Source organism: Rhinoraja longicauda, chromosome 11, assembly GCF_053455715.1.
Source record: "Rhinoraja longicauda isolate Sanriku21f chromosome 11, sRhiLon1.1, whole genome shotgun sequence".
NCBI classification, from domain to species: Eukaryota; Metazoa; Chordata; class Chondrichthyes; order Rajiformes; family Arhynchobatidae; genus Rhinoraja; species Rhinoraja longicauda.
Window position 1 is genome coordinate 27349713 of NC_135963.1, and position 24912 is coordinate 27374624.

At 44.6% G+C, this 24912-nt stretch overlaps 1 protein-coding gene across 1 annotated transcript in view; it reads right to left on the reverse strand.

Moving 5' to 3' along the window:
- LOC144598216 (uncharacterized) overlaps nt 1-22958 on the reverse strand; it is a 78079-nt gene extending 55121 nt beyond the window's left edge. Inside the window, exons 1-2 of the mRNA XM_078408100.1 lie at nt 22756-22958; nt 20688-20828 (exon numbers count right to left, since the gene is read on the reverse strand). Coding sequence (XP_078264226.1) covers nt 20688-20828; nt 22756-22849 — 235 coding nt within the window. The 5' untranslated portion in view covers nt 22850-22958. The remainder of the gene's footprint in view (nt 1-20687; nt 20829-22755) is intronic.
- Between the last annotated feature and the right edge of the window lie 1954 nt (nt 22959-24912).

The window sequence follows — 24912 nt, forward strand, 5'->3', positions numbered from 1 at the left end:
GGAGACACGAGTGAGGGCCTCATCTATAATGGGAGAGGGGAACCACCGTTCCTTAAAGAATGAGGACATCTCGGATGTTCTATTATGGAATACCACATCTTGGGCACAGATGTGGTGTAGACAGAGGAATTGGGAGTATGGGGCCGTCTATATCTCTAATTTCCCTTATCTGTCTGAAGAAGGGTCAGTCTGAAGAAGGGTCTCGACCCGAAACGTCACCCATTCCTTCTCTCCAGAGATGCTGCCTGCCCCGCTTACTCCAGCTTTTTGTGTCTATTTTCGGTTTAAGCCAGCATCTGCAGTTCCTTCTTAGACATATGCACGTCCTGGACTCGTCAGCCCACTTTTAAAAACAGCCCACTTTCTGGATATTCCTTTTCCTTCAAACAACCTGATTAATCAACTTGAGCAAGTTCCTGTCTAACACATTCAAAGTCAGCCTTGCCCCAATTTAGAATTTTATCTAGTGAGCCTGCCCTGACTCTATCCATAACTAATTTAAACATAATAGTACAGTGGTCGCTGGTCCCAAAAAGCTCATCCACGAACATTTCATCTATTTGCCCCTCCCATTTTCCTAAGACAATGTTAAGCGTTGCTCTCTCCCATGCATGGCCCTCCACATATTGCCTGAGGAAACTTTCCTGAACACATTTGATAAATTCTGCCCTGTCTAAACCATTTGCCCAATTACAGTCCCAATCAATATTGGGAAAGTTAAAATCCCCTAAGCCTGTCAACCAGATTTTTCCAATATCTTCTAGCGCAGTTAGAGTGGGGTGGTGAAGTTTCAGGCGGCGACTGAAAGCTCAGTAGCGAGAATGCCCTGTAGCTTCATTGTACCAAAAACTCAGTAACACCTCATTCAGTAATACGCAACACTATGTAGAGACAGATGATGTACATAGTTCTAAATTAGTACTTTGGATCAGTCTTCACAGAAGAAGGGAGAGTGGGAATTAGAAATTATAACCATCATAAGAGAAAGACACATTAAAGAATCTCGTATTTACAAGCATAAACTGATAAATGACTCAGAGGCAATGCTGGCGTCCAAAGAATCAATCCCATTATTTCCAATCACCCTTCTCCTTATTTCCCTGCCGCTTGTTCTCACCCAAACATGCCAATCAATTCCTCATTTATTCTTTCTGCCATTAACCTATGCTAAGAATAACCTACAGTAACCAATTAGCTTCACAGTACATCTTTGGGATAGGGAAGGAAAGCAAAACACCTGTGCAAAACCCACGTGGTCTTGGAGAGGAAGTGAAAGCTTCACACAGATAGCACTGAGGTCAAGATTGTACCCAGGCTGCTAGTGATGAGGCTGGGTGTCAGCAGAACATTTGGGGAACCACATTCACTGCATCATACTTAGTTTGGCAGCAGAAAAGAGAAGACAATGTTGAAAGTAAAACTTTTTAATTGGCCAAAAAAGGACCAGGAGTATGCAAACATAAGCTATGTAAAGGAAGAGACCTTTAGAGAGGATTTGGTATATTCACAAAAAGGGAAAAAGTAGAGGAACCAAAGCCAGCAATTATTACTCAACGCTAATTGCCCTTAAGAAAGTAGAAATAAGCCACCTTTATGTAATCGTTCTGTGTGGTGCACTCACACTATTGCTGGGTGGGGTTCCAGGATTTAGACCAGTGACAACAAAGAATCAACAATATAATGCCAAGTCACAAGAATGTTGCTTCGAGAGAAACGTAGTTTTCCCATTTACCTACTATTGTCATTATTCCTGGTGCAAATGTCACACGTTTGGTCTGTGTTGCCCAAATGGCTGAGACAAGTAATTGCAGTGCATTTTGTAGCCACTTCATCAATTGTTGGAGCTGGCAATTGGCGAGTAATTTATGCCCAGTAGATATTGGAATGGCTTTGAGGTTATTTGGAGGCGACTCATTCACTGTATGGGATACCCAGTCTCTGACCTGGATTCATCTACAAAAACGTTTACTTAAACGTACAGGAAATCGCTTATCAGTGCACTTTAAAATAGTGTCAGAGGTTAGAACTGCAATTTTGGCTACACAATCTTAATAAAAGGTGTGGCTTTGTGTCACATAATTGTGCATCCTGAGATTAAAGAGAGCAAAGGCAGCATATGTAATGTCACTCTTGTGCATGGTGGGACATTCTCGCTTAAAATTGTTATCTGACCTTCTGAGACTTCCTGGCATTTTCTGGGGTTTTTTCATGGTTTAACATTCAACCACCTGTTTATAAGAAAATTTATCTTTAAGCACAATTATTAACTATGCTCGCTCTTGGTAGGGTTACCCATGGCGGTAAGGTCAAGGGGGAGGTTAATGTCAAAGAGCAATCCAACCAAGCCCTCAACAGTGAAACAGGCAGAGGATGATGGCTGACTCTAGTGGAGCGACACAGCGGCTGGGAAGGTGGATGAAGGCTGCAGTGGGCAGGTGCTATAGACGGGAAGGTAGACGCTCCTGTCCCCGCGAGTCTCGGGCAGATGAGGCTCGTCAGCCTGGGAAGGCAGTCCATCTAGGAGAGGGAAAACTGATCTAAAACCTCCACTGCCTTGTGGTCATATCCAGTCATGGAAAAGGCTCCAGGAGTAAACCTCAAGAAAAATCCAGAGTTGGAGTCCCTAAGGCAGTTCGTCGTTGTCTGCAACCTTGTTCTGGCAGCTCCTGCGACGGCGCTGGTGCAAAACTGTAATGGCTCTGCTGTTCCTTTGGATCGATCAGCGACATGGAATGGGGGAACGTGCAGCATGGGCAACAGCCTGTCCTTCATGTGACACCGCCCAGGCTTGCATCCGACCACACATCGACGCTGCTCCAGCCGAGGTTTGGAGCAAGCAGCCAACAACCAGGATGCATCACCCATGGTCAGCCATGACCGAGGGGGGCCTTAAATTATTAAATATTCATGTTCAACCTCATACACTGTGAATTTTAACTAATCAATTGTGTCGAAGATGATTGTAGCTTGTTTGAACCCGAAATAATTTATCAATAATTTACACAGCAACTGGAGGATAAATTAATCAAGATTAGTAAATTTAAATACTTTTGACGTAAATTAGTTTCTTCAAGACCATTCAATAATTCAATTTGGACATCATTCTTCTCTCAACTTTTGCTCAGAGATTTTTTTTTAAACTGAATATTCCTTGTTGATAATTTAAAAGGGGAAAATTAAGAATTTCCCACGATACCAAATCTCAACTTTCTTATCGTTGAACATCAGCAGTTATGAAGAAATCAATCGTTCTGAAAGTACTCAGATTAAGACAATGGATACATTTGGGCCAGCTAAAAATAATGAAAAAAAATGATATATTCAATGCGTATTCTGTGCACAGAAAACACCAATTTCATGGGGATACACAATATTTTACGGTGAGATAATTTTGGTAAGTGGAACATTTATTAAAATCAGCAATCAAATAATTTGCAATTTAAAATAATTTGATTTATTTTTTTGAACAGGAAATAACAATCTGCAGAAATCCTTGCAATGCTGTACAATACTGACCAGCACAAAGAGTTAAAAAGAAAACAAATAGCAAATACCCTCACCAATTACAGTAAATCTAATTGTGAGATAAAACCATATGAATAGTACATAAAGCACCTGGAATGTGGTGACATACCATTCAATTCAGGATAGTATTCACAAGGCACATTTACTGGAGAACACAGAATGAAGTCCGAGTTTTCAGGTTCGCCACTATGTTCATAGTCTTTTTTCTCACATCTGTCCTGTGAAACACGTTTTCCACCATTAAATGGGATTTGGCAACATAACTGGAATTAAAGGTTACCCTTGTATACAATTCATATAATTGAATACAATTTTATATAAATGCAGACTTAATTTGTGCTAAACTACAAAATTGATAGATGTCCAGCTTGATTTTCATTCAATTATAATTATACTAATTTTCTAAACATTATGACACAGCACTTTCCACCTGCTCCTGTTATGATTTATGATTCAGAAGTGTCTAAAGGACTTCCATTGGAGCAGCTTTGCCTTCTTCAACCAAATTTATACAAGAATACAGGAATGACGGTGGAATAGCAATGGCAGGAATTTCTGGGCATAATCCGGAAGATGCAGGATCATTTCATTCCAAAGTGGAAGAAAGATTCTAAGGGGAGCAGGAGGCAACCGTGGCTGACAAGGGAAGTTCAGGATGGAATAAAACTAAAAGGAAAGATGTATAACACAGCAAAGAGTAGCAGGAAGCCAGAGGATTGGGAAACTTTCAAAGGTCTGCATCCCAGGGTACACAGGGAGGTAGCTCTAGAAACAGTGGACGCATTGGTGATCATTTTCCAATGTTCTATAGGTTCAGGATCAGTTCCTGCGGATTGGAGGATAGCTAATGTTATCCCACTTTTCAAGAAAGGAGCGAGACAGAAAACGGGGAATTGCAGACCAGTTAGCCTGACATCGATGGTGGGGAAGATGCTGGAGTCAATTATTAAAGAGGTAATAACGGTGCATTTGGTTAGCAGTAAAAAGATAAGTCCAAGTCAGCATGGATTTATGAAAAGGAAATCATGCTTGACTAATCTTCTGGAATTTTTTGAGAATGTGACAAGTAAAATGAATGAAGGGGAGCCAGTGAATGTAGTGTACCTAGATTTTCAGAAAGCCTTTGATAAGGTCCCACATAGGAGATTGGTGAGCAAAATTAGAGCACATGGTATTGGGGGTAGAGTGTTGACATGGATAGAGAATTGGTTGACAGACAGGAAGCAAAGAGTAAGAGTAAACGGGTCCTTTTCAGAATGGCAGGCAGTGGCGAGTGGAGAGCCGCAAGGCTCGGTGTTGGGGCCGCAACTGTTTACCATATATATTAATTACTTGGATGAAGGAATTAGAAGTAACACTAGCAAGTTTTCAGATGACACAAAGCTGGGTGGCAGTGTGAACTGCGAAGAGGATGTTAGGAGGTTGCAAGGTGACCTGGACAGGTTGAGTGAGTGGGCAGATGCAGTATAATGTAGATAAATGTGAGGTTATCCACTTTGGCGGCAAAAACAAGGAGGCAGATTATTATCTCAATGGTGTCCGGTTAGGTAAGGGAAATTGCAGCGAGACCTGGGTGTCCTTGTACACCAGTCACTGAAGGTTGGCGGGCAGGTACAGCAGGCAGTGAAGAAAGCAATGGCATGCTGGCCTTCATAACGAGAGTATTTCAGTATAGGTGTAAAGAGGTTCTTCTGCAGTTGTAGAGGGCCCTGGTAAGACCACATCTGGATTATTGTGTCCAGTTTTGGTCTCCCAATTTGAGGAAGGACATCCTTGTAATTGAGGCAGTGCAGCGTAGGTTCACGAGATTGATCCCTGGGATGGCAGGACTGTCATATGAGGAAAGATTGAAAAGACGGCTTGTATTCACTGAAGTTTAGAAGAATAAGAGGGGATCTTATAGAGACATATAAAATTATAAAAGGACTGGACAAGGTAGATGCAGGAAAAATATTCGCAATGTTGGGGGGAGAAGTCCATAGCCAGGGGCCAGTCTTAGAATAAAGGGGAGGCCATTTAAAACGGAGATGAGAAGGAACTTTTTCACCCAGAGAGTTGTGAATTTGTGGAATTCTTTGCCACAGAGGGCAGTGGAGGCCAAATCACTGGATGAATCTAAGAGAGTTAGATGGAACTCTGGGGGCTAGTGGAATCAAGGGATATAGGGAGAAGTTGGGCACAGGTTACTGATTGTGGATGATCAGCCATGATCATAATGAATGGTGGTGCTGGCTCGAAGGGCTGAATGGCCTCCTCCTGCACCTAGTTTCTATGGTTCTATGTAAGATTTTCATGTATTCATCCCTCTGTATTTAAACAACACACAAAGTTGCTGGTTAACACAAATGTATTCCTAGCCAGGAAATGGAAATGGAAGAAAAGCTGCAGATGCTCGAAATCTCAAATAAATATTATGAAATGTTTACAATTTTAAATACAAAACAGTATCGGAGTGCCTGTAAAAATTAAATCACAGTTAATGTTTCAGATCAAAGACTTCATTTGAACTGGAGAGAAAATAAGTTAGCTTTGATTGCAGAGGATGGACAATGCATTGAGAATACCTTTGGTAAAGTGTAGCAGGGTTGCTATGGAGATAAGTTACATTGCTCATCTGGTCAATGGGTTAACAGGAGCAGGAGGAGGTATAAGGAGAAAAGTTGAGGCTATTAAATGAGAAAGTAATGAATGAGCAGCTAAAGAATGAGAAACAAGGGAATATAAATGTTGCAAAATGGTTTCTGGGTAGTGGGATATGTCCAATTGATTAGGCTGTGCCCAATTGATTAGGCTGTGCTAATGGAAGGAACAAACTAAACCAATATTATGAGCAAACGACTTTCGCAGGAATGGCCAGTTCTGAAACAGACAAAGCAGATTAACAATTTGTGTTTCCACAGATGCAGCCTAACTTGCTGAGCATTTCCAGCATTTTCTGTTGTAATCCTTCTGGAACATGTTTAGGAAGCTTTATATTACACTTGAAGTGTTTCAAAGCTTTACCCCTTTCAACAGGTAAAACTGGAGTTATTTTGATGTTATTTCAGGAGAAAGAGATGAGGAAATCTCCAAATCCACAATAACTGGGAACATGTACTGCAATGTGCAGTGCAATTCTTCGTTCCATCCCTCAGCGCAGGCGATTTCCAAGATTTGATCATTAAATAAATCTTTCCATGACCTTGTAACATTGAAAAGATGCCAGAGGATGCAAGCAGCAGTTCATTTATTTGATGCCAGCAACAATTATTGCAATCCTTAGATCCTGAGGTAATTTGGTGAGCTTTCTCTTTGAATCCTTTTGCGATAATCTACCCATGAGAGCGCTCTTATGCCTGCATTTAGGAGGCAATTAAACACACCTGAGCAATTACAAATGCCTGTGAAGCCATGTGTTCCAAACATTATGGTGCCCTGAAATGGGGGGACTATGTATTACTATATTACTGCTGTAATTTCTACATGGTGAAACCAAAATGTATAAAAATGGCCTTTATTAAAATCTGACAATGCACTTTAACCACATGTGATTTTTTTCTATTACAAATCTCAAATTGTGGAGTACAGAGGCAAATAAATAAATGATGGGTCTTTGTCCCAAACATTATGGAGGGCACTGTACTTGCACACAATTCATGTGGCCATTGCTTGACTCTTGCTCTTCCCCGTTATCACTCATTGGGATCAAGACTTCCCTCAGTTGTGCAGCTGAGTTCCTCATGGAGAGAGAGAGCAAATGTTACTATAGTTTTGCCAGGAGTTGAGATGTGGCAATAATTGGTGGGCCAAAGGGCGACACGGTGGCACAGTCGTAGAGATGCTACCTTACTGCTCTTGCAGCGCTACTAGACCAAGTGGACCCTTTGGGCCCAAACCTCTCCTGCATTGGTGCAGCACCCTCCCCTCCCCTCTTCCCTACCCCCTCCCCTCCATTGTCTGTATCCCTCTACTCCTTCCTATCCTAGTACCTGACCAAATGCCCTTATGATGCCTTCAAGGTCTTTTTTGCAATATACCTACTTTCTCAATGTATTTTTCCAGTCAATCTCAGCAACTGTTTCATCTTTAGTATTTCCTGTACTAAGATTTAAGACCCAAGTTTCAGAGTAAACCATCTTCACAGAGTCATGGATCATGCAAACAGGCCCTTCAGACCAATTCGTGCACACCAACCAAGATGAATACCTGAGCTAGCATTTGGGACCCGCACGACTTTAAGAAATGCGTTGCCCACCCGAGGACCAGCAGGAGGACCACCTCCAGTGCCAGCATGCCTCGCGTCTGACCTTCCTCCCGTGGTGCAGCATGGCGCCACAGGCGGCGGCAGGTCTAACAAGATGGCCGTCGCCCGCCATCGATCAGCGCTGCCACTCCGCTCTCCGTCATTCGCTGACGACCAGCACTCAATGCACGGGCCAGGACCCGGGTGCTTGCATAGGTAGGATCCGCCATTATCCGCCATTATCCTTCGCATCTGTTCCCCGCCGCTCGCCGGCGATCAGCTCTGCACTCATAGGGCACAGGTAAGTGGCTTTCGCCGCCAATGGGTCCACGGATCGGTAGGGTTGCTGCCACCATCATGGCCCCGGGGGACGCTCCCCGCTCACTAACGGGTGCACGAATCGGTACGATGGGAGGAAGGGAGGGGAGGAGGCAAGAGGGAGGGGGAGTGGAAGGGGAACGTGGAGGTGGGAGAGGAGAGGGAGCGTGGGGGTGGGGAGAGGGAGTGTGGGGGTGGAGCGGGAGAGGGAGCGTGGGGGTGGAGCGGGAGAGGGAGCGTGGGGGTGGGAGTGGGGAGAGGGAGCGTGGGGGTGGGGCAGAGGGAGCGTGGGGGGAGAGTATATATAATCATATATTTGTTTTTACACTTGTCTGTTCCCGAAATACAGCCAAAATGGTACATGATAGTGCAATAATTTTACGCCCAACATACTCACCAATTCCCTGCGGTCTCAGTTGATCAAGTTTTGTTACATTTTAAAAACAATTAACTTAATAAACTTTAATAAATGCACCCCCCCCCCCCCCCCCACAGCCGGGAGGACTGCCGGCCGTGGTGCAACGCGGAGGCAGAGGGTCAAACAAGATGGCCGTCGCCAAGCTGCTGCTGCACGAGAGGTTTCCACCCAAAGGGTCCACGGCTCGCTCTGGTCGACGTGATGGCTGCGCGGGCCCGAGGCAAGTGGCTCCCTCTCCCCTTCCTCTTCCCCTCGCCCGTCCACGACACTCCCTGGCCGACAACGGGTCCATGGATCGTCAGTTGGGGAAGGGTTGCTGGGCCCGCAGGAGAGTTTTGGACACATCGGGTCCACGCCCGGCTTGTAAAAACTAAATGCAATACTCACTTATCACAATGGGCAGTGCAATTGGATTGAAAGATTTTGACATCAGAAAACAAAGTGTGGAAATCATAAAACAGACAGAACTGCACTTACTTCACGATCACAGTGATCAAAGTTCTACATAGCCAAGGGGATATTTTATGTAAAATGACCCTTATATTGCATAAATTGTGATAATTTGTGCACTGCAAGTTCTTAGAAATGGAAACCCAATGAAGATGGTTGGGGTGGAGGCTGATACAAGTGGCATTTAAGAGACTTTTAGATAAGCACATGGAAATGCAGGGAATGGAGGGAAAAGGATCCTCAGATGAGGCAGAGGAGAATATTAACAAAATCACTAAGATCAACTCTCATGCTAGAATAAACATGTGGAATCTTTTGGCATCAATGCAAGTAAGTTTGTGCATCTTTGATTAAACAGCTCATCCAGTAAATTGAGCAATATAGGCATCTGTATTCACAACTTGGAATGTGACTTGATCAACCTCCCAACTCAGGTGAGACTGCAGCCAACTTTATTCCACACGGCACATTCTTCCCACTGAACAAATATACACAAAACCATTTTGGATTCCTTTATTGTAAATCATGACAAGATAGAAAATAAGTTCTATTTTTAAGCACATCTTGATTCTAACAAAAATAATCTGAGAAGTGCAAGTTTAATGAGAACATACAACCCTGCAAGTCATAGAGTTATACAATGTGGAAACAGGTCCTTTGGCCCAACTCGCCCACTCAAGTATTTCAAGGAGAAATACTCTGAACTAGTTTTCTTCAAAATGGTTTCACGTATTCTATTAAGTTAATTGAATGTTGTTCAGGGAGAAATACTCTGAACTAGTTTCCTTCAAAAGGGTTTCACGTATTCCATTAAGTTAATTGAATGTTGTTCCTTGAAATTAAATACTAGATCACATCTGTATTTAAAAATACAAAATTAACTTTAGTTTCAATTTCCCCAGAGCTAAATAAATTCCATTAAAGTGGTTATCAGATGGTCAAAGTTGGCATCATAGCTAATGAAACTACAAACATTAAAAAACCCATTTACATTTCCATTGGCCCACAGACTCAAAATCATTACTAAAAACCATTGGAAATGGCAAGGCATCAGCTCATTAGCCTTAGGTCTCCAAGAAATTAACTCTATTTTCTATTTCCAAAGTCAATCAATACAAATTACCACAACCATTATCGATTAAAAAGGATGATTGTAATTTAAAACTTGGAAATTTTAAAAGTAATTAAAACTATTAAAACAAATTAAACAAACTATATTTAAGGAAATATTTCTCAGAGTCACTACCTGATAACTGTCAGTCAATGGAGAGCGTAGAGAACGTGGGATACAAGGAACTCGAAATGGATTAAAACAAAACTCAGAGCCATTTTTATAAGCTTGATGATGTAGTCTAAAAGATCGGCAAGGAGAATGGGAGAATTACAAAATGTTATTCACTCCTTATTTATATTTCCAGTGATTTCTTACATTGTGGCAGAAAATTATTTCACATAACTGGGAATTATCTCATACCTTTCTCTGTTGTACATGCAGCAAATGGCAAAGCATAAAGCAAGGATGAGTATCGGTATAGCAATAACTCCAAGAAGTGAAATTACGGTAAATGGTTCTGCTTGGAAAGAGAAAAATGTAAGGTGACATCGATATCAAAAGACCATAAAATTGCACCTTCACATGTCATGCATAATTCATTCCTTTTTGATTCTAATCTATTCAACCTGTTGTGCAAAATTGCAGAGAAAAAAAATTAAGCAATAAAGTCCCCGCAAAAGTATATGTACTTCCTTTGCATATTCATAATAAATTTTTACATTAATTGAACCACAGAAATAATAAGTCTGTTCATTAAATCGTGTAGTCAAAACAAGGCAGTCAAAAAAGCTACCCAACCTCATCCATATACTAAAATTCTCGTTTGTTCGTTTGTTTCTGAACTACAGCCAAAATGGTACACGATACCGCAACAATTTTAGGCCCACCTTACTCACCGTCGTCCTTTTGTTGCTAATTTTGGTGCTAACCTTTGGGTTGCCCCCTCGACTCAGTACAGGTGGTGGGAGAGAAGAGGATGATGGCAAAGATAACATTGCTGCTGGACAATGACTCCCACCCCATGCAGGACACTGTCACTGCACTGAGTAGCTCCTTCAGTGACAGACTCCTTCACCCCAAGTGTGTGAAGGAGGGATATCGGAGGCCCTTCCTTCCCACTGCACAACCAGTGCTACTCCCAGCAGACCAGTCACAGACCAGTTAACAGTAACAGTAAAAAAATCACAGTAAATGACAATTATCCTTATCTTTATTTATAATGAATGTCTCTTGCTATCCACTTTGCTGCTGTAACACTGCAAATTTCCCTGGTGTGGGACAAATAAAGGAATATATTATTATATTATTATTATTATTAATGGAAGACGTTTCATTGAAATCAGTGTTATATTTTTTAAGTTATTCACATTTTAAAGTTATGCACATTTTTAATCTATCTCCTAGGGAGGGGGGGGGAGGTGGGATAAGGGTGGGGGGAAGGGGGAGGAGAGGGAGATGCACCAATGCAGGTTTGGGCATAATGGGTCCACTTGGTCTAGTATTCTCAAAAACTGCACGGACCAATTGGTTGGTGTTTTCATGGCATTTTCAACATTTCACTACTTTGGCCCGAGAACCCCACCTGCATTTAAAGGACATCCATAATATTGGTGCCATTCCTCAACGATCACTGACTAGTGTCACACACGTCCATTGTGATGAAGTGCTTTAAGAAGTTGGTATGAAGCAAATTAAGTCCTGCCTCAGTCATGACCTGGACCCACTCTCTCATTGGGTGGACATCAACCAGTTCGGACTGACAACAATAATTCCTCCTCACCGACCATCAGCACAGAGGCTGCTGCTTTACTCATTATATACCTGTAACTGCGCAGTTCGACACAGTTTCAACGCCATCTTTAAATTCACTAACAGAACCACCATCGATGGATAAATAATGGGTAGAAGTCAGAGTACAGGAGGGAAATCAATAATCTAGGTTAGTGCTGCCAGAACAACCATCTTCTTCTCAATTTAGCAAGACTAAGAAGCTGACTGACCATGTCAGGATGGAAAAGCATAGGGACCATGCACCTATCTAAATTGGTGGGGTGGCAGTGAAGTTAATAACTTAAAGTACACATCTCAGAGGAGCATTCCTGGGCACAGTATATTGATGGAATCACAAAGAGAGCCTCTACCGTGCTTTGTGGATATCAAATACTCGATAGAACGCCTAGGAAAATACAATGGGGAGCGTACTGACTGGTTGCAACATGGCCTGGTTTGGAAATGGAAATGTTCAGGATCGGAGGCCACAGAAAGTGATGGACATTGCCTTCAGGGGTACTGACCTCCCGACCATCGTAGGGATGGTTACAGGAAATGCTGCCTTAAGGCAGCAGCTAATATCATCAATAACACACACCACCTTCTCATGCTCTCTTCTTGCTGCTACCATCGCGATGGTGGTACAAGATCCAAGAACCATTACCTCCAGTTCAAGAACAGCTTCCTCCAATCAATCAACCATCAGGTTAGCACAGGTTGACGGGCTGCACAGTTGCTTAGCAGTAGAGTTGCTGCTTTACAGAGCAAGGCACCCAAATTTGATCCTGACCAAGGGGGCTGACTGTACAGAGTTTGTACGTTCTCCCTGTGACCGCATGGGCTTTCTCTGGGTGCTCCGATTTCCTCCCACACTGCAAAGACATGCATGTTTGTAGGTAATTGGCTTTGGTAAAATTATAAATTGTCCCTAGTGTTGGATACCGCTGGCGTATGGGGTGATCGCTGGTCAGCATGGACTAAAGTTTCTTGATTAACCTTGCACAATCCTAGGTCAGCACCAAACCCACACGGACTTTACACGGCTCTGGTTGCTCCACACATTTTGATTTTTGCATTAAATGGTCTACGTACACATGACAATAAACTAAACTGAACTGAGAATAACTGATAATTTATTGTTGACTTATTTTTGTGGTTGCATCTAATGAGCCTGTGAAGCTGCATATGAGAATTTCATTGTTTCAGTTCATATGCATTACACATGACACACGACTCTCGAGTCCATTCCTTCATGTTTCTCAATATCCTTCCATTACTGTATACTCATTCATTAAAAGCACCATCTTATTTTTTTTCTGCGGACTGAAATGATGAAATATTCAACTAACACCTGTTCACAATTAGAATCCAGATCTTGGGGTGCATGCAACCACTTTTCCAACGTGATCTTTGTCTACATTTCACAACCACACCTTTAACTACCCATTTCAACAATTTACCTTACATTTAAGTGAAGGGCATGATCAATATTGTTAAGGGTTCATACTAAAATAACGTTCTTCAACATGGAAATACTATAAAAGTCAAAGTGCACAGTAGCAGGCCCTTTGGCTCATCGTCTGCATTGACTATCAATGACTGAGCCTATTTTACTCTCTCCACATTTCCATCAACTCCCACAGATTTTACCATTCAGCTACACACAAGAAGCAACTTAGAGGCCAAAGTCCCACGCACCCCACATGTCTTTGGGATGAGAGAGGAAATTGGAGTATCCAGGGGAAACCAATACAGTGAGACATGATGGTAAGGATCAAATCTGGGTCACTGGAGATGTGAGGCAGCTCTACAAGCTTCTTTTTCAGTGTGTTGCTTAGCTGTGAACATAATTTGTATTACATTTCAACTTATCAACTTAAAACTTATCAGCTTAAAAATTATTACATTTATAAAGCTGCCGCAATATAAAACTGTTGCCTCTGTTTTATACCAAAGATCTTGTGGAAAAATTGATTAGAATCTGGGAGACACATTGGGTTATTGTGTCTGTTCATTTATGATGCCAGTTGGTAACAAAAGGATGATAAACAGGCCTCACTCAGATGCATACCCATAATCTGCTAGTAGGATGCAAAATGAGTAATTATAAAAATTAATATGGAATTGTGGCGGGACGAGCCATATTGGTCTCGAACCGTCGTTCATCGAGCTCTCGCGTGGACCTGACGTGATCTGGGCCGACCAATCAACGCCGACTTGGGTGGTCTGCTGGCGGTGTGCAGCGGACGACGGAGCTAGTCTTCACTTCACAATCAACACGTTAATACACACTTTGCCCTCATACTAATTGTTGAGCTGTATCGTTTAAATATTAAACTGTGTTTATACAACACGTGAACCTCTACAGTGGTGACTCCGACGATCCAAAACGGCCTCTTTTGGATTTCATCATGCCTGGAGGAGACAACCCAGATCAGCAGAGCACAGTTTCACTCAAACTGCCCACCTTCTGGACATCACAGCCCCAAGTGAGGTTTGAACAAGCCGAAGCCCAATTCCACATCCGCCAGATAACTGGCAACGTCACCAAGTACTATATGTGGTCAGCGCACCGGACCAGGACGCCGCTGGACGCCTGATCGATTACTTTCGCCAGCCACCAGCCGAACAACAAGTACGAAGGGATCAGAATGCTCCACAAGGACACTTTCGGTCTCACCCGCCAGGATAGGGCAGCAAATCTCCTGCACATGGATCGCCTTGGCGATCGCAAACCATCTGTGCTCATGAACGAAATGCTTGCCCTGATGGATGGACACAAGACCTGCCTCCTATTCGAACAGATCTTCCTCGAGCAGATGCCTGAGGACATCTCCTCGCGGATGACAATTTCACCGACCCCCGATGGCTGGCAGCCCGTGCGGACATGCTGTGGCAGACCAAACAGCAGGGTGGAGCCACCATCAGTCGGGTGGCGGCGATGCCTCAGCAGGTCATACGGGCAGTCGCAGCCTCCACTGAAGGAGCAGCAGTGACATCGCCACGAAAGGCGCCAGCAAGGACAAGTGGTGCTACTACCACCAAAGGTGGGGCTCCGAGGCCTGCCGGTGCCGACCACCCTGCACGCATCTGGGAAACGCATCGGCCGGCCGTTGGTAGTGGCAAATGCAGCCGGGAAAAAACATCACCTGCTCTACACCTGGGATCGTCATTCGAGGTGGCGTTTTCTCGTTGACAAGGGAGCAGAGGTCAGTGTTTTGCCCCCCTCGGGCACCGACACTCATTCCGGAAAGAAGGGGCCTCCCCTGACCGCAAGATCAGAACATATGGGGTCTGCATGATCCCGCTCAACTTCAATTCCTGTTGCTTCAAGTGGACCTTTACCATCGCCGACGTCTCACTACCACTGCTGGATGCCGACTTCCTCCAGATGCACTCCCTGCTGGTCGACGTGAAAGGACAACATCTCGTAAATTCTGAGACGTTCGAGTCGATCGCCTTGCGCCACACCGAGTTGACTGTGCCCCACCTTGGCTCAGTGACCTTCTGCAACTGAGTATGCCAGGATCTTGGCCGATTTCCCTGACATCATAACTCCCCAGTTCACAACGGCCAGCCCCAAGCATGGGGTGAAGCACCGTATCCCCACCATCTGACCGCCACTCAATGCAAGCGCATGCAGGTTACCCCCCGACAAGCTGCAACTGGCCAAAGACAAGTTCCGCAAGATGGAGGAAATGGGCATAGTGCGCCGCTCAGAAGCCCGTGGGCATCTTCGCTTCACTTTGTCCACAATGCGTCTGGAGGCTGGAGACCCTGTGGGGTACGACCGCCATCTCAATGTCACAACAGCCGACCGGTTACCTGTCCCTCACATCCAGGACTTCACGGCCAATCTGGATGGCGCCATTGTTTTTTGCAAGATCAACCTGGTATGCGGCTACCTTCAGATTCCGGACCACCCAGACAACATCCTCAAGACAGCCCTCATCACCCCGTTCGGGCTCTTTGAGTTCCTGCCTTTCGGCCTCAAGAACGCCGCCCAAGCTTTCCAACTGCTCATGGACACGTTGGGCCACGGGCTGGACTTCGTTTTACCTCAACGCCATCCTTGTTGCCAGCCACTCTCGCCAGGAACACCGCGCACACCTCCGGCTGCTCTGCCAGAGGCTCAACAAGCATGGCCTGGCCATCAACCTTGCCAAGTGTCAATTTAGCTTCACTTCCATCAACTTCCTCGGCCACCACATCATCCAGCACGGAGCCGTCCCGCTCCCGATCAAGGTCAAGGCCATTCGCAAGTTTACCAAACTCTCTACTGTGAAGGGACCAAGAGTTTGTAGGCATGGTCAACTTCTACCACCGCATCGTGCCAACAGCCGCCAGGATCATGCAAACGCTGTTCAAGGCCCTGGCCAATAAGCCAAAAGAGCTTGTTTGGGCAACGCAGCCACGACTGTGTTCGTTCGACAACTCGAAGGAGGCGCTGGCAAAGGCAACGATGCTGGAACATCCACGGGCCAACGTGCCGACAGCCAGCTCTCAAGGTCGACGCATCTGGCACAGCTGTGGGCAGAGTGCTGGAACAACTGATCAATGGCAGCTGGCAGCCCCTCGCCTTTTTCAGTCGTCACCCGAGAACCCCCCCCGAGCAGAAATACAGCGCTTTCGACCAAGAGCTCCTCGTTCTTTACCTGGCCATCCGGCATTTCCACCACTTCCTCGAGGGCAGGGATTTCACTGCTTTCACCGACCACAAGCCACTCACATTTGCCTTTGCCAAAGTGTCTGATCCTTGGTGAGTTCGACAGCAGCGCCACCTGACCTACATCTCAGAGTACACGACTTGTGTCCAGCACATCGCAGGCAAGAGCAACCAGGTCGCAGATACATTGTCCCACACCACCATCAATGCCATCCACACTTTGGCCCCAGGTGTTGACTACACGGCTGTGGCGGCCGCCCAGCGTGAGGATGAAAAGATGCTCGCCTACCGTACCACCATCTCAGGCCTGTTGGAGGATATGTGATTCGGGCCCGCTGACACCACACTCCTCTGCGACGTGTCTACTGGACACCCAAGACCCATCATCCCCGCTGCCTGGCGACGCCGGATTTTCGACATGGTTCATGGCCGAGCTCACCCTTCCATCCGGGCAACCACGGCACTGATGTGGCACAGGTTGCGCAAACAGGTTGGCAACTGGGCAGAGCGTGCATCCCCTGTCAAACATCCAAGATTCAATGACACATCAAGGTGCCACTGCAATACTTCGCCCTGACACACCGGTGTTTCGACACCTCCACGTCAACATTGTTGAACTGCTGCCTGCATACGGAGGTGTCACCCAATTCTTCACCATCGTGGACAGATTCACGAGATGGCCGGAAGCCGTCCCGCTCTCGGATGCCTCCACTGCGACCTGTGCACGTGCCCTCACCACCCACTGGATCGCTCGCTTTGGCATGCCGGCAGACATCTCCTCCGACAGAGGTGCGCAGTTCACCTCCGAGCTGTGGTCAGCAAGGGCCCGGCTGCTTGGCACTAAGCTGAACCACACAACGGCCTACCACCCACAAGCAAACAGTCTAGTGGAACATTTTCATCGGTACATGAAGGCATCCCTCAAGGCACGGCTCACGGGCCCAGACTGGATGCACGAATTGCCGTGGGTCATGCTAGACATACGCACTTATTCCGAAGGAGGACCTGGCAACTTCCTTGGCCGGGCTGGTGTACGGTCTTGCTTACGGTCCCAGGAGACTTTATCCCTGCGGCGCTTGGACATCAAGAACCGCCCACAACCATGCTGACGCGCTTCTGTGAGAACGTGGGCATGCTCTCTCCAGTCCCGACACGGTCTCACAACCACGTACGTCCCACCTGACGTCCAGGACTGCCAGTACATCTTCCTTTGCTGAGATTCCCACTGTACACCACAAACACCTTACGGGGGACCCTTCAGAGTACTGCAAAACGACACCACGACTTTCAGCATCGACATGGGCGGCAAACACGAGACTGTCTCCGTGGACCGTCTTAAGCCGGCACACTTGGACATTGACTAACCAGTGCTGTTGGCACAACCCCGGCACAGTGGGTTCATCATGACCAAACCCTCCCTCAACTCAACCAGCTGCAACCCCGAACACAGGAGACACGTACGGGGGGGGGGGGGGTCATTTGGAGGGCCAAACCATTTTGATCTTGAACCTTCGTATGCCGAGCTTGAGCACTCGCGTGGACCCAGCGAGGTCTGGGCTAACCAACCAACGCCCACCTGGGTGGTCTACTGGCGGTGTGCAGCAGATGACGGAGCTAGTCTTCACCTCACAGTCAACACATTAACACACACTTTGCCCTCTTGCACTAATTGTTGAGCCGTTTCAATATTAAACTGAGTGTTTATACAATAGACAATAGGTGCAGGAGTAGGCCATTCGGCCCATCGAGCCAGCACCGCCATTCAATGTGATCATGGCTGAACATTCACAATCAGTACCCCGTTCCTGCCTTCTCCCCATACCCTCTGACTCCGCTATCTTCAAGAGCTCTATCGAGCTCTTTCTTGAAAGCATCCAGAGAATTAGCCTCCACTGCCTTCTGAGGCAGAGAATTCCACAGATTTACAACTCTCTGACTCAAAAAGTTCTAAATGGCCTACCCCTTATTCTTAAACTGTGGCCCCTGGTCCTGGATTCCCCCAACATTGGGAACATGTTTCCTGCCTCTAACGTGTCCAATCCCTTAATAATCTTATATGTTTCAATAAGATCCCCTCTCATCCTTCTAAATTACAGTGTATACAAGCCCAGTCGCTCCAGTCTTTCAACATGCGACAGTCCGCCATTCTGGGAATTAACCTAGTGAACCTACGCTGCACTCCCTCAATAGCAAGAATGTCCTTCCTCAAATTTGGAGACCAAAGCTGCACACAGTACTCCAGGTGTGGTCTCACTAGGGCCCTGTACAACTGCAGAAGAACCTCTTTGCTCCTCTATTCAACTCCTCTTGTCATAAAGGCCAACATGCCATTAGCTTTTTTCACTGCTTGCTGTGCCTGCATGCTAACTTTAAGTGACTGATGAACAAGGACACCCAGATCTCTTTGTACTTCCATATTTCCTAACATCATTCAGATAATAATCTGCCTTCCTGTTCTTACCACCAAAGTGGATAACCTCACATTTATCCACGTTAAAGTTCATCTGCCATGCATCTGCCCAATCACAATCTGTCCAAGTCACCCTGCATCCTCATAGCATCCTCCTCACAGTTCACACTGCCACCCAGCTTTGTGTCATCCGCAAATTTGCTAATGTTACTTTTAATCCTTTCATCTAAGTCATTAATGTATATTGTAAATAGCTGCGGTCCCAGCACCGAGCCTTGCGGTACCCCACTAGTCACTGCTACCATTCTGAAAGCGTCCCATTAATCCCTACTCTGTTTCCTATCTGCCAACCAATTTTCGATCCATGTCAGCACCCTACCCCCAATACCATGTGTTCTAATCTTACCCACTAATCTCCTATGTGGGACCTTATCAAAGGCTTTCTGAAAGTCTAGGTACACTACATCCACTGGCTCTCCCTTGTCCATTTTTCCTAGTTACATCCTCAAAAAAATTCCAGAAGATTAGTCAAGCATGATTTCCTCTTTGAAAATCCATGCCGACTTGGAATGATCCTGTTACTGCTATCCAAATGTTCCGCAATTTCTTCTTTTATAATTGACTCCAGCATTTTCCCCACCACTGATGTCAGGCTAACTGGTCTATAATTTCCCATTTTCTCTCTCCCTCCTTTCTTAAAAAGTGGGATAACATTAGCTACCCTCCAATCCACAGGAATCTATAGAACATTGGAAAATGATCACCAATGCGTCCACGATTTATAGCGCCACTTCCTTAAGTACCCTGGGATGCAGACCATCAGGCCCTGGGTTTACAACACGTAAACCTGTACAGAACAATCATTAGATATCAGACCTGCCAGCTTACTGGAGTTGGAGATAATAAGCAAGATCTTGCAGTTTGCATTACAAAAGCTTTGTGCCAAATTTGACCAAGCTCCTTCAAATTTCTTGCTATTGAGGGCATCAGAGTTAGTGGCATTTGAGGTATGAAGGAATGACAGTCTGTTTTTGCTCATCTTCCATTACCCGAGAAGATTTTAGTTTTTGGACATTAGATATTAAAGAAAAAACTAAGCTCGAGTTATGAGGGATTCAGCCCGTTCAATGCCACTCAGCTGGGATGCCTCCCACAACCGACCTCAGAACATCCAGAGACCATGCGAGGCAAGGTCCCATGGCACTTGGCACTGTTGTTTTCCTGTGTTCATCGTCACCACCACCATCTTGAATAATATGGGAGGGAAAAGTGGGAAACCCAAATTTTCTTGATGAGATCCCAAAAATATGTTTCACATGATCTTATACAGGAGATTTTCAAAAACATACTTTAGTCGACCTGGCAAGTAAAGGACAGGTGTTTTCTTGCTTTGGATGAAATTAAAATTGGAATTGTGGCTCAACAACACGGAACCAAGTAATTTACTTTTGAAGGGCAGCTAGGAGCCTACTTATAGGTCTAAAATTTGTGGATTATAAGGTGTTTTTAATTAGATATAAAAGAGATATGGGTTGGTATACAAAAGGGTCAGCATATTATTTAATTGAGGACGAGGTACGAGGAACGAGGAACTGAAATTCCTACTCATGCTTCAAGTTTTGTGAACTCTTTTTTCAGGTGGATTTATCTTTCCAACTCCCCAATTTATGCCAATCTAATTTGTTTAAAATCATTTTCTATCTTTTCAAAATCTCAAAGATTTTTTTAAAGACAGGAATTAAATAAACAAAGACAAGAAAATTTCAAGCAATATTCAACCAATATTATGGTTTTCACATTAGAGATCAATAGTAATGCATTTCAGATATGATATTCAACATTTAAAATTCTTACCTATTACACGATATTGACAAAAATCTCCATAAAATCCAGGAGGGCAAATGCACATGAATCCAAGATTACCAATTGGATAGAATGTACATCTGCCATGGTTCAGACAAGGTATGATGTCACAACCAAGTTTGCCTCTAATCACTAAAATAAAAGTAAACAAAATCTTAGAATATGGTCACATACACGTTTAATCTCTCATGGCACATGTCACACTTTTATATGATCAGATACTAACTCATTTCAGATACATAATATCAGAGCTAATTATTTAAATGTATTTAAAAAAATTGATTTCAGAATGCTGTAATGGTTACCATCATCTTTACGATCACATTTAAGATTCCATTCCAAAGTTTTCCATGCACATTATAAATCACTAGCCTGGATTATTAATGGATTCTTGTAATTTTCAGTTTTATTTTTAATGTTATTTGGAGTCCAGAACACAGCAAGATAATGATTATTTATGAAAATGACAACCGCAATGCCACTGACTGTTGTTTAAAATCCATACAGTAAATGCTCTCCAAAATGGACAGGCAAGGCACTCAGTTAAAATGTTTGTATTCCAGTTTTTTTTGGATTTTAAATAATCATTATCTTGCTGTGTGTTCTGGACTCCAAATAACATTAAAAGTTTCTAAAGGTGATGGAAAGACTGGAGGAAAGACTAGGTGCTGAGAGCTCTCTTATAACTGAATTAAGGAGCCATACGTCCCAAACATTATGGTGCCCTGAAATGGGGGGACTGCAGATGTTCTATCAATCGGCGGTGGCCAGTATCACCTTCTTCACTGGAGTTGCAGGGTGAAGGCCGCGGACGGCAACATAATTAACAAGCTCATCAGGAAGGCTGGCTCGTTCTGGGAGTGGAGTTGGATTCATTGGAGGTGGTCTTGGAGGGAAGGATGCTCCTCAAACTGCAGAGCATCTTGGACAATACAGCTCATCTCCTCCATGACACACTGGGCAACCCGAGGAGCACCTTTAGCAACAGACTGGTTTCACCAAGATGCAGCACAGAATGCCACAGGAGATCCTTTTTCCCTGTGGCTATCAAACTGTACAATTCCATTCCTTCTCCCCCCCCCCCCCCCCCTTCTTCTGTCATGGGGTAAACGGACTCTTCCTCTTCCCCAATCTTTGCACATCCCCAGTCCTGGACCTTCCACTCGTCACTTTAATTTCACGTATTTCATGCTTTATGACTGTTGATAGACCAATTTCCCTCCTGGGATAAACAAAGTTCTATCCTATCATATTGTACTATATAATGAGACGGTGTACAAGAAGGGGATAATGTTAGCAACATGATGATGCAAAGACAACAATTTGTCCCTCAATATCAGGAAAAACAAAGGAATTGGTCTAGCTTCAACAGGGCTGAGGTAAACATGGTCGAGAACTTCAAATTCTGAGGTGTAAATATCAACTACAATTTGTCCTGATTCACACACCTAGGGCCAAGAAAGCACACCAAAGTCACTACTTCCACCAAGGCAAAGAAAAGAAATGCTGTCTCCAATGACTTACTTTCTCCAGAAGCACCTCCAGATAGATCACAGCATTTTTTGACAACTGCTCTGCCTAAAATCGCAATTGTAAAGTGTTGTATCCACAACCCAGTCCAACACCACCACCCCTCCCTCCCAATGACTAACTACATTTGTACTTCATGCTGCCGCACGAAAGACAACATAATCAAGGACCAGTCACATCCCAGGCATTCTCTCTCTTCTTCTGTTGGGCAGAAGATACAAAAGCTTAAAGCACATACCACCAGATTCCAGAATAGCTTTTTCCCTGCTGTTACCAGACTCTTGAACATACCTCTCACATACCAAGGATGAATGACTGATATTCCAATCTACTTCATTGCAGCCCTTGCACTTTTTTTTTTCCAAAGCTGCACTTTCTCTGTAACTTTATCACTAAGCTGTTTATTTCATTTGCACAGCGAGATTTACACCTGTATATGAGCCAATGTCAATTTACAGGACAATTTCATTTTACATTTCATCTCCAGGTTTACAAGAAACTTTTAACAAAAACAAGGTAAAACCCTCACCTGCGTTATTCGTTCTTGTTTGATTTTTTGTCAACTTCCCAGCTCCATTATCCTCAAAATCGAGTCGCACTGCAAGCTCCTCCTTCGCGGGCATTATGTTATTTTGTATACGTCCATTAACAACTAACTACTTTGCTCGCCATCCATTCCTTAGTTGCAAGCTGCCCAGTGTCCTCAACAATTGCCACCATGGTGCAAGTCCGAGCCCGTGTGCACGCGGTCCTGGAACCACATCGACCGCCCTCTGACGTACACCCCCGCTTTTGTGACGTGACAGGGCAAAGTCTCGCGAAGCAGCGAGGGGTTTGCTCTCAGCCGGCGGTTTCCGCAGGAGCGCGCTTGTTCCTCAAAGGCGGCGGCGGTGGTGGTAGTAGAAGAGTGGAGGGTGGATGTGGGGTGGTGCGGGAACGGTGGTGGATGTGGAGGCGGTGGGGGCAGTGGCAGAATAGGTGTGGGGTGGTGGTGGTGGTGGCGGCGGCGTCGTCTGAACCCAGAGTGCGATCAGGGATTCAAAGGTGAGTGAATTGACAACGAGGTATACACTCACTGTGGGGAAGGTGATAACAAGGCATGCCTTGACCCCTTTGCCTCAACTAACAATGAATCAATCCACATCTTATTGATCAACATCTGCTTTGATCTGTCGTTTTCACACCTTACCCCTCCACATCTCCAGTCTTCCTCTCTGCTGACAGTCTGAAGAAGGGTCTCGACCAAAAATGTCACCCATTCCTTCTCCAGCGATGCTGCCTGTCCCGCTGAGTTACTCCAACGTTTTGCATCTATCTTTGGTGTAAACCAGCATCTGCAGTTCCATCCTACACATTTCATCTCCTCCACTGCAAAATCTCCTCAAGGTATGCCTATGAAGAGGTTCTGAACTCTCTGACGAGGGTTTTGCAACAACTCTCTTGCTGCTCCCCCTCTGTGTTCCTCCTGCTCTCCAGCTCTAGGACCACGTTTTAACCCAGATCCGCTAACACATCCACGTGTGTTTGTGCCTCGTTGTCGCCTTCCCATTAACTGACAACGAACCATTCTACATTGTCTTGATCATTGTGTAGTCTCCCACTCCCCTGACTCTCAGTCGGAAGAAGGGTCTCATTCCGAAACATCACTCATTCCTTCTCTTCTCAGATGCTGCTCGTCCCGCTGAGTTACTCCAGCATTTTGTGTCTATCCATCAGTGGAAGAATATTGTTCTGAAAGCCTACACATGGCAAAGGTCAAGACCCATTTGGTTTCTTATTGAACAGATATTGAACAAATAGACTTTCTTTAAAATGAACAATATCATGATGGTTGAAGGACAAGACAAGGCATTGATTGACAAAAATGATGAAAACATACTCGTGATGGAGTTTGGGCCAGCAACAGAGGATGCTGAAAATTTCTATTCTGGAATGCAAGAAGAGAGGCATCTGATTAGAGAAATGTAAAACCTGAAAGATTACTTTAGTCCAAGGCATTAGAAAGAACTGCAAGCTACTTTTGGGATAAGAAGTTGGTAAAACAATTAGGGAGTATATTGTATTTTGTGCAGCAATGTTGTGCCACTTTAGATAGCTTTTTATGATAGATTTGTGTATGGACTGGTGAATGAACTAATTCAATCAAAACACGCAAAACCAGCATTTAAATTTGCTGGTTTGAAGTAATGTGCGAATTTCCTCTGCTGCAGGCAACTTTTTATTTATTCGTGTCATCACACAACTGTTTGTCAATAATGAGCACATTTTAGTGCCACATCGTTGGCCTCTGCAAGATCCTTTACAGTGCATGTGTCATGCAGCATGTCACAGCTCAGGAGATGTTCCATAGTCTGGAGGCCCCGTCTGCACTTGCAGCCTACTGCATCTTCAGTATATCCCCACTTCAGCATGTTCAATTTGCTCCACCTGACCGCAGGCTATAGCCACATTCTTCAGTTAGAGAACTGTGGTGAAGACCAATGCAATGAAACTAAGCTCTGCTGCATCATTTATTCTATATGTATCCAGCAGGTCTACAACGCTTTGACTTAACCAATATGGTATCTGGAATGATATGTGACACAAGTGTATGTGCAGTTGACACTGTTTTCGTAATCAAACAGCACTTGTATCATCTAAATCGCAGGTGGGTACAAATCTGTACTTTCCAATATTTGAAGTTACA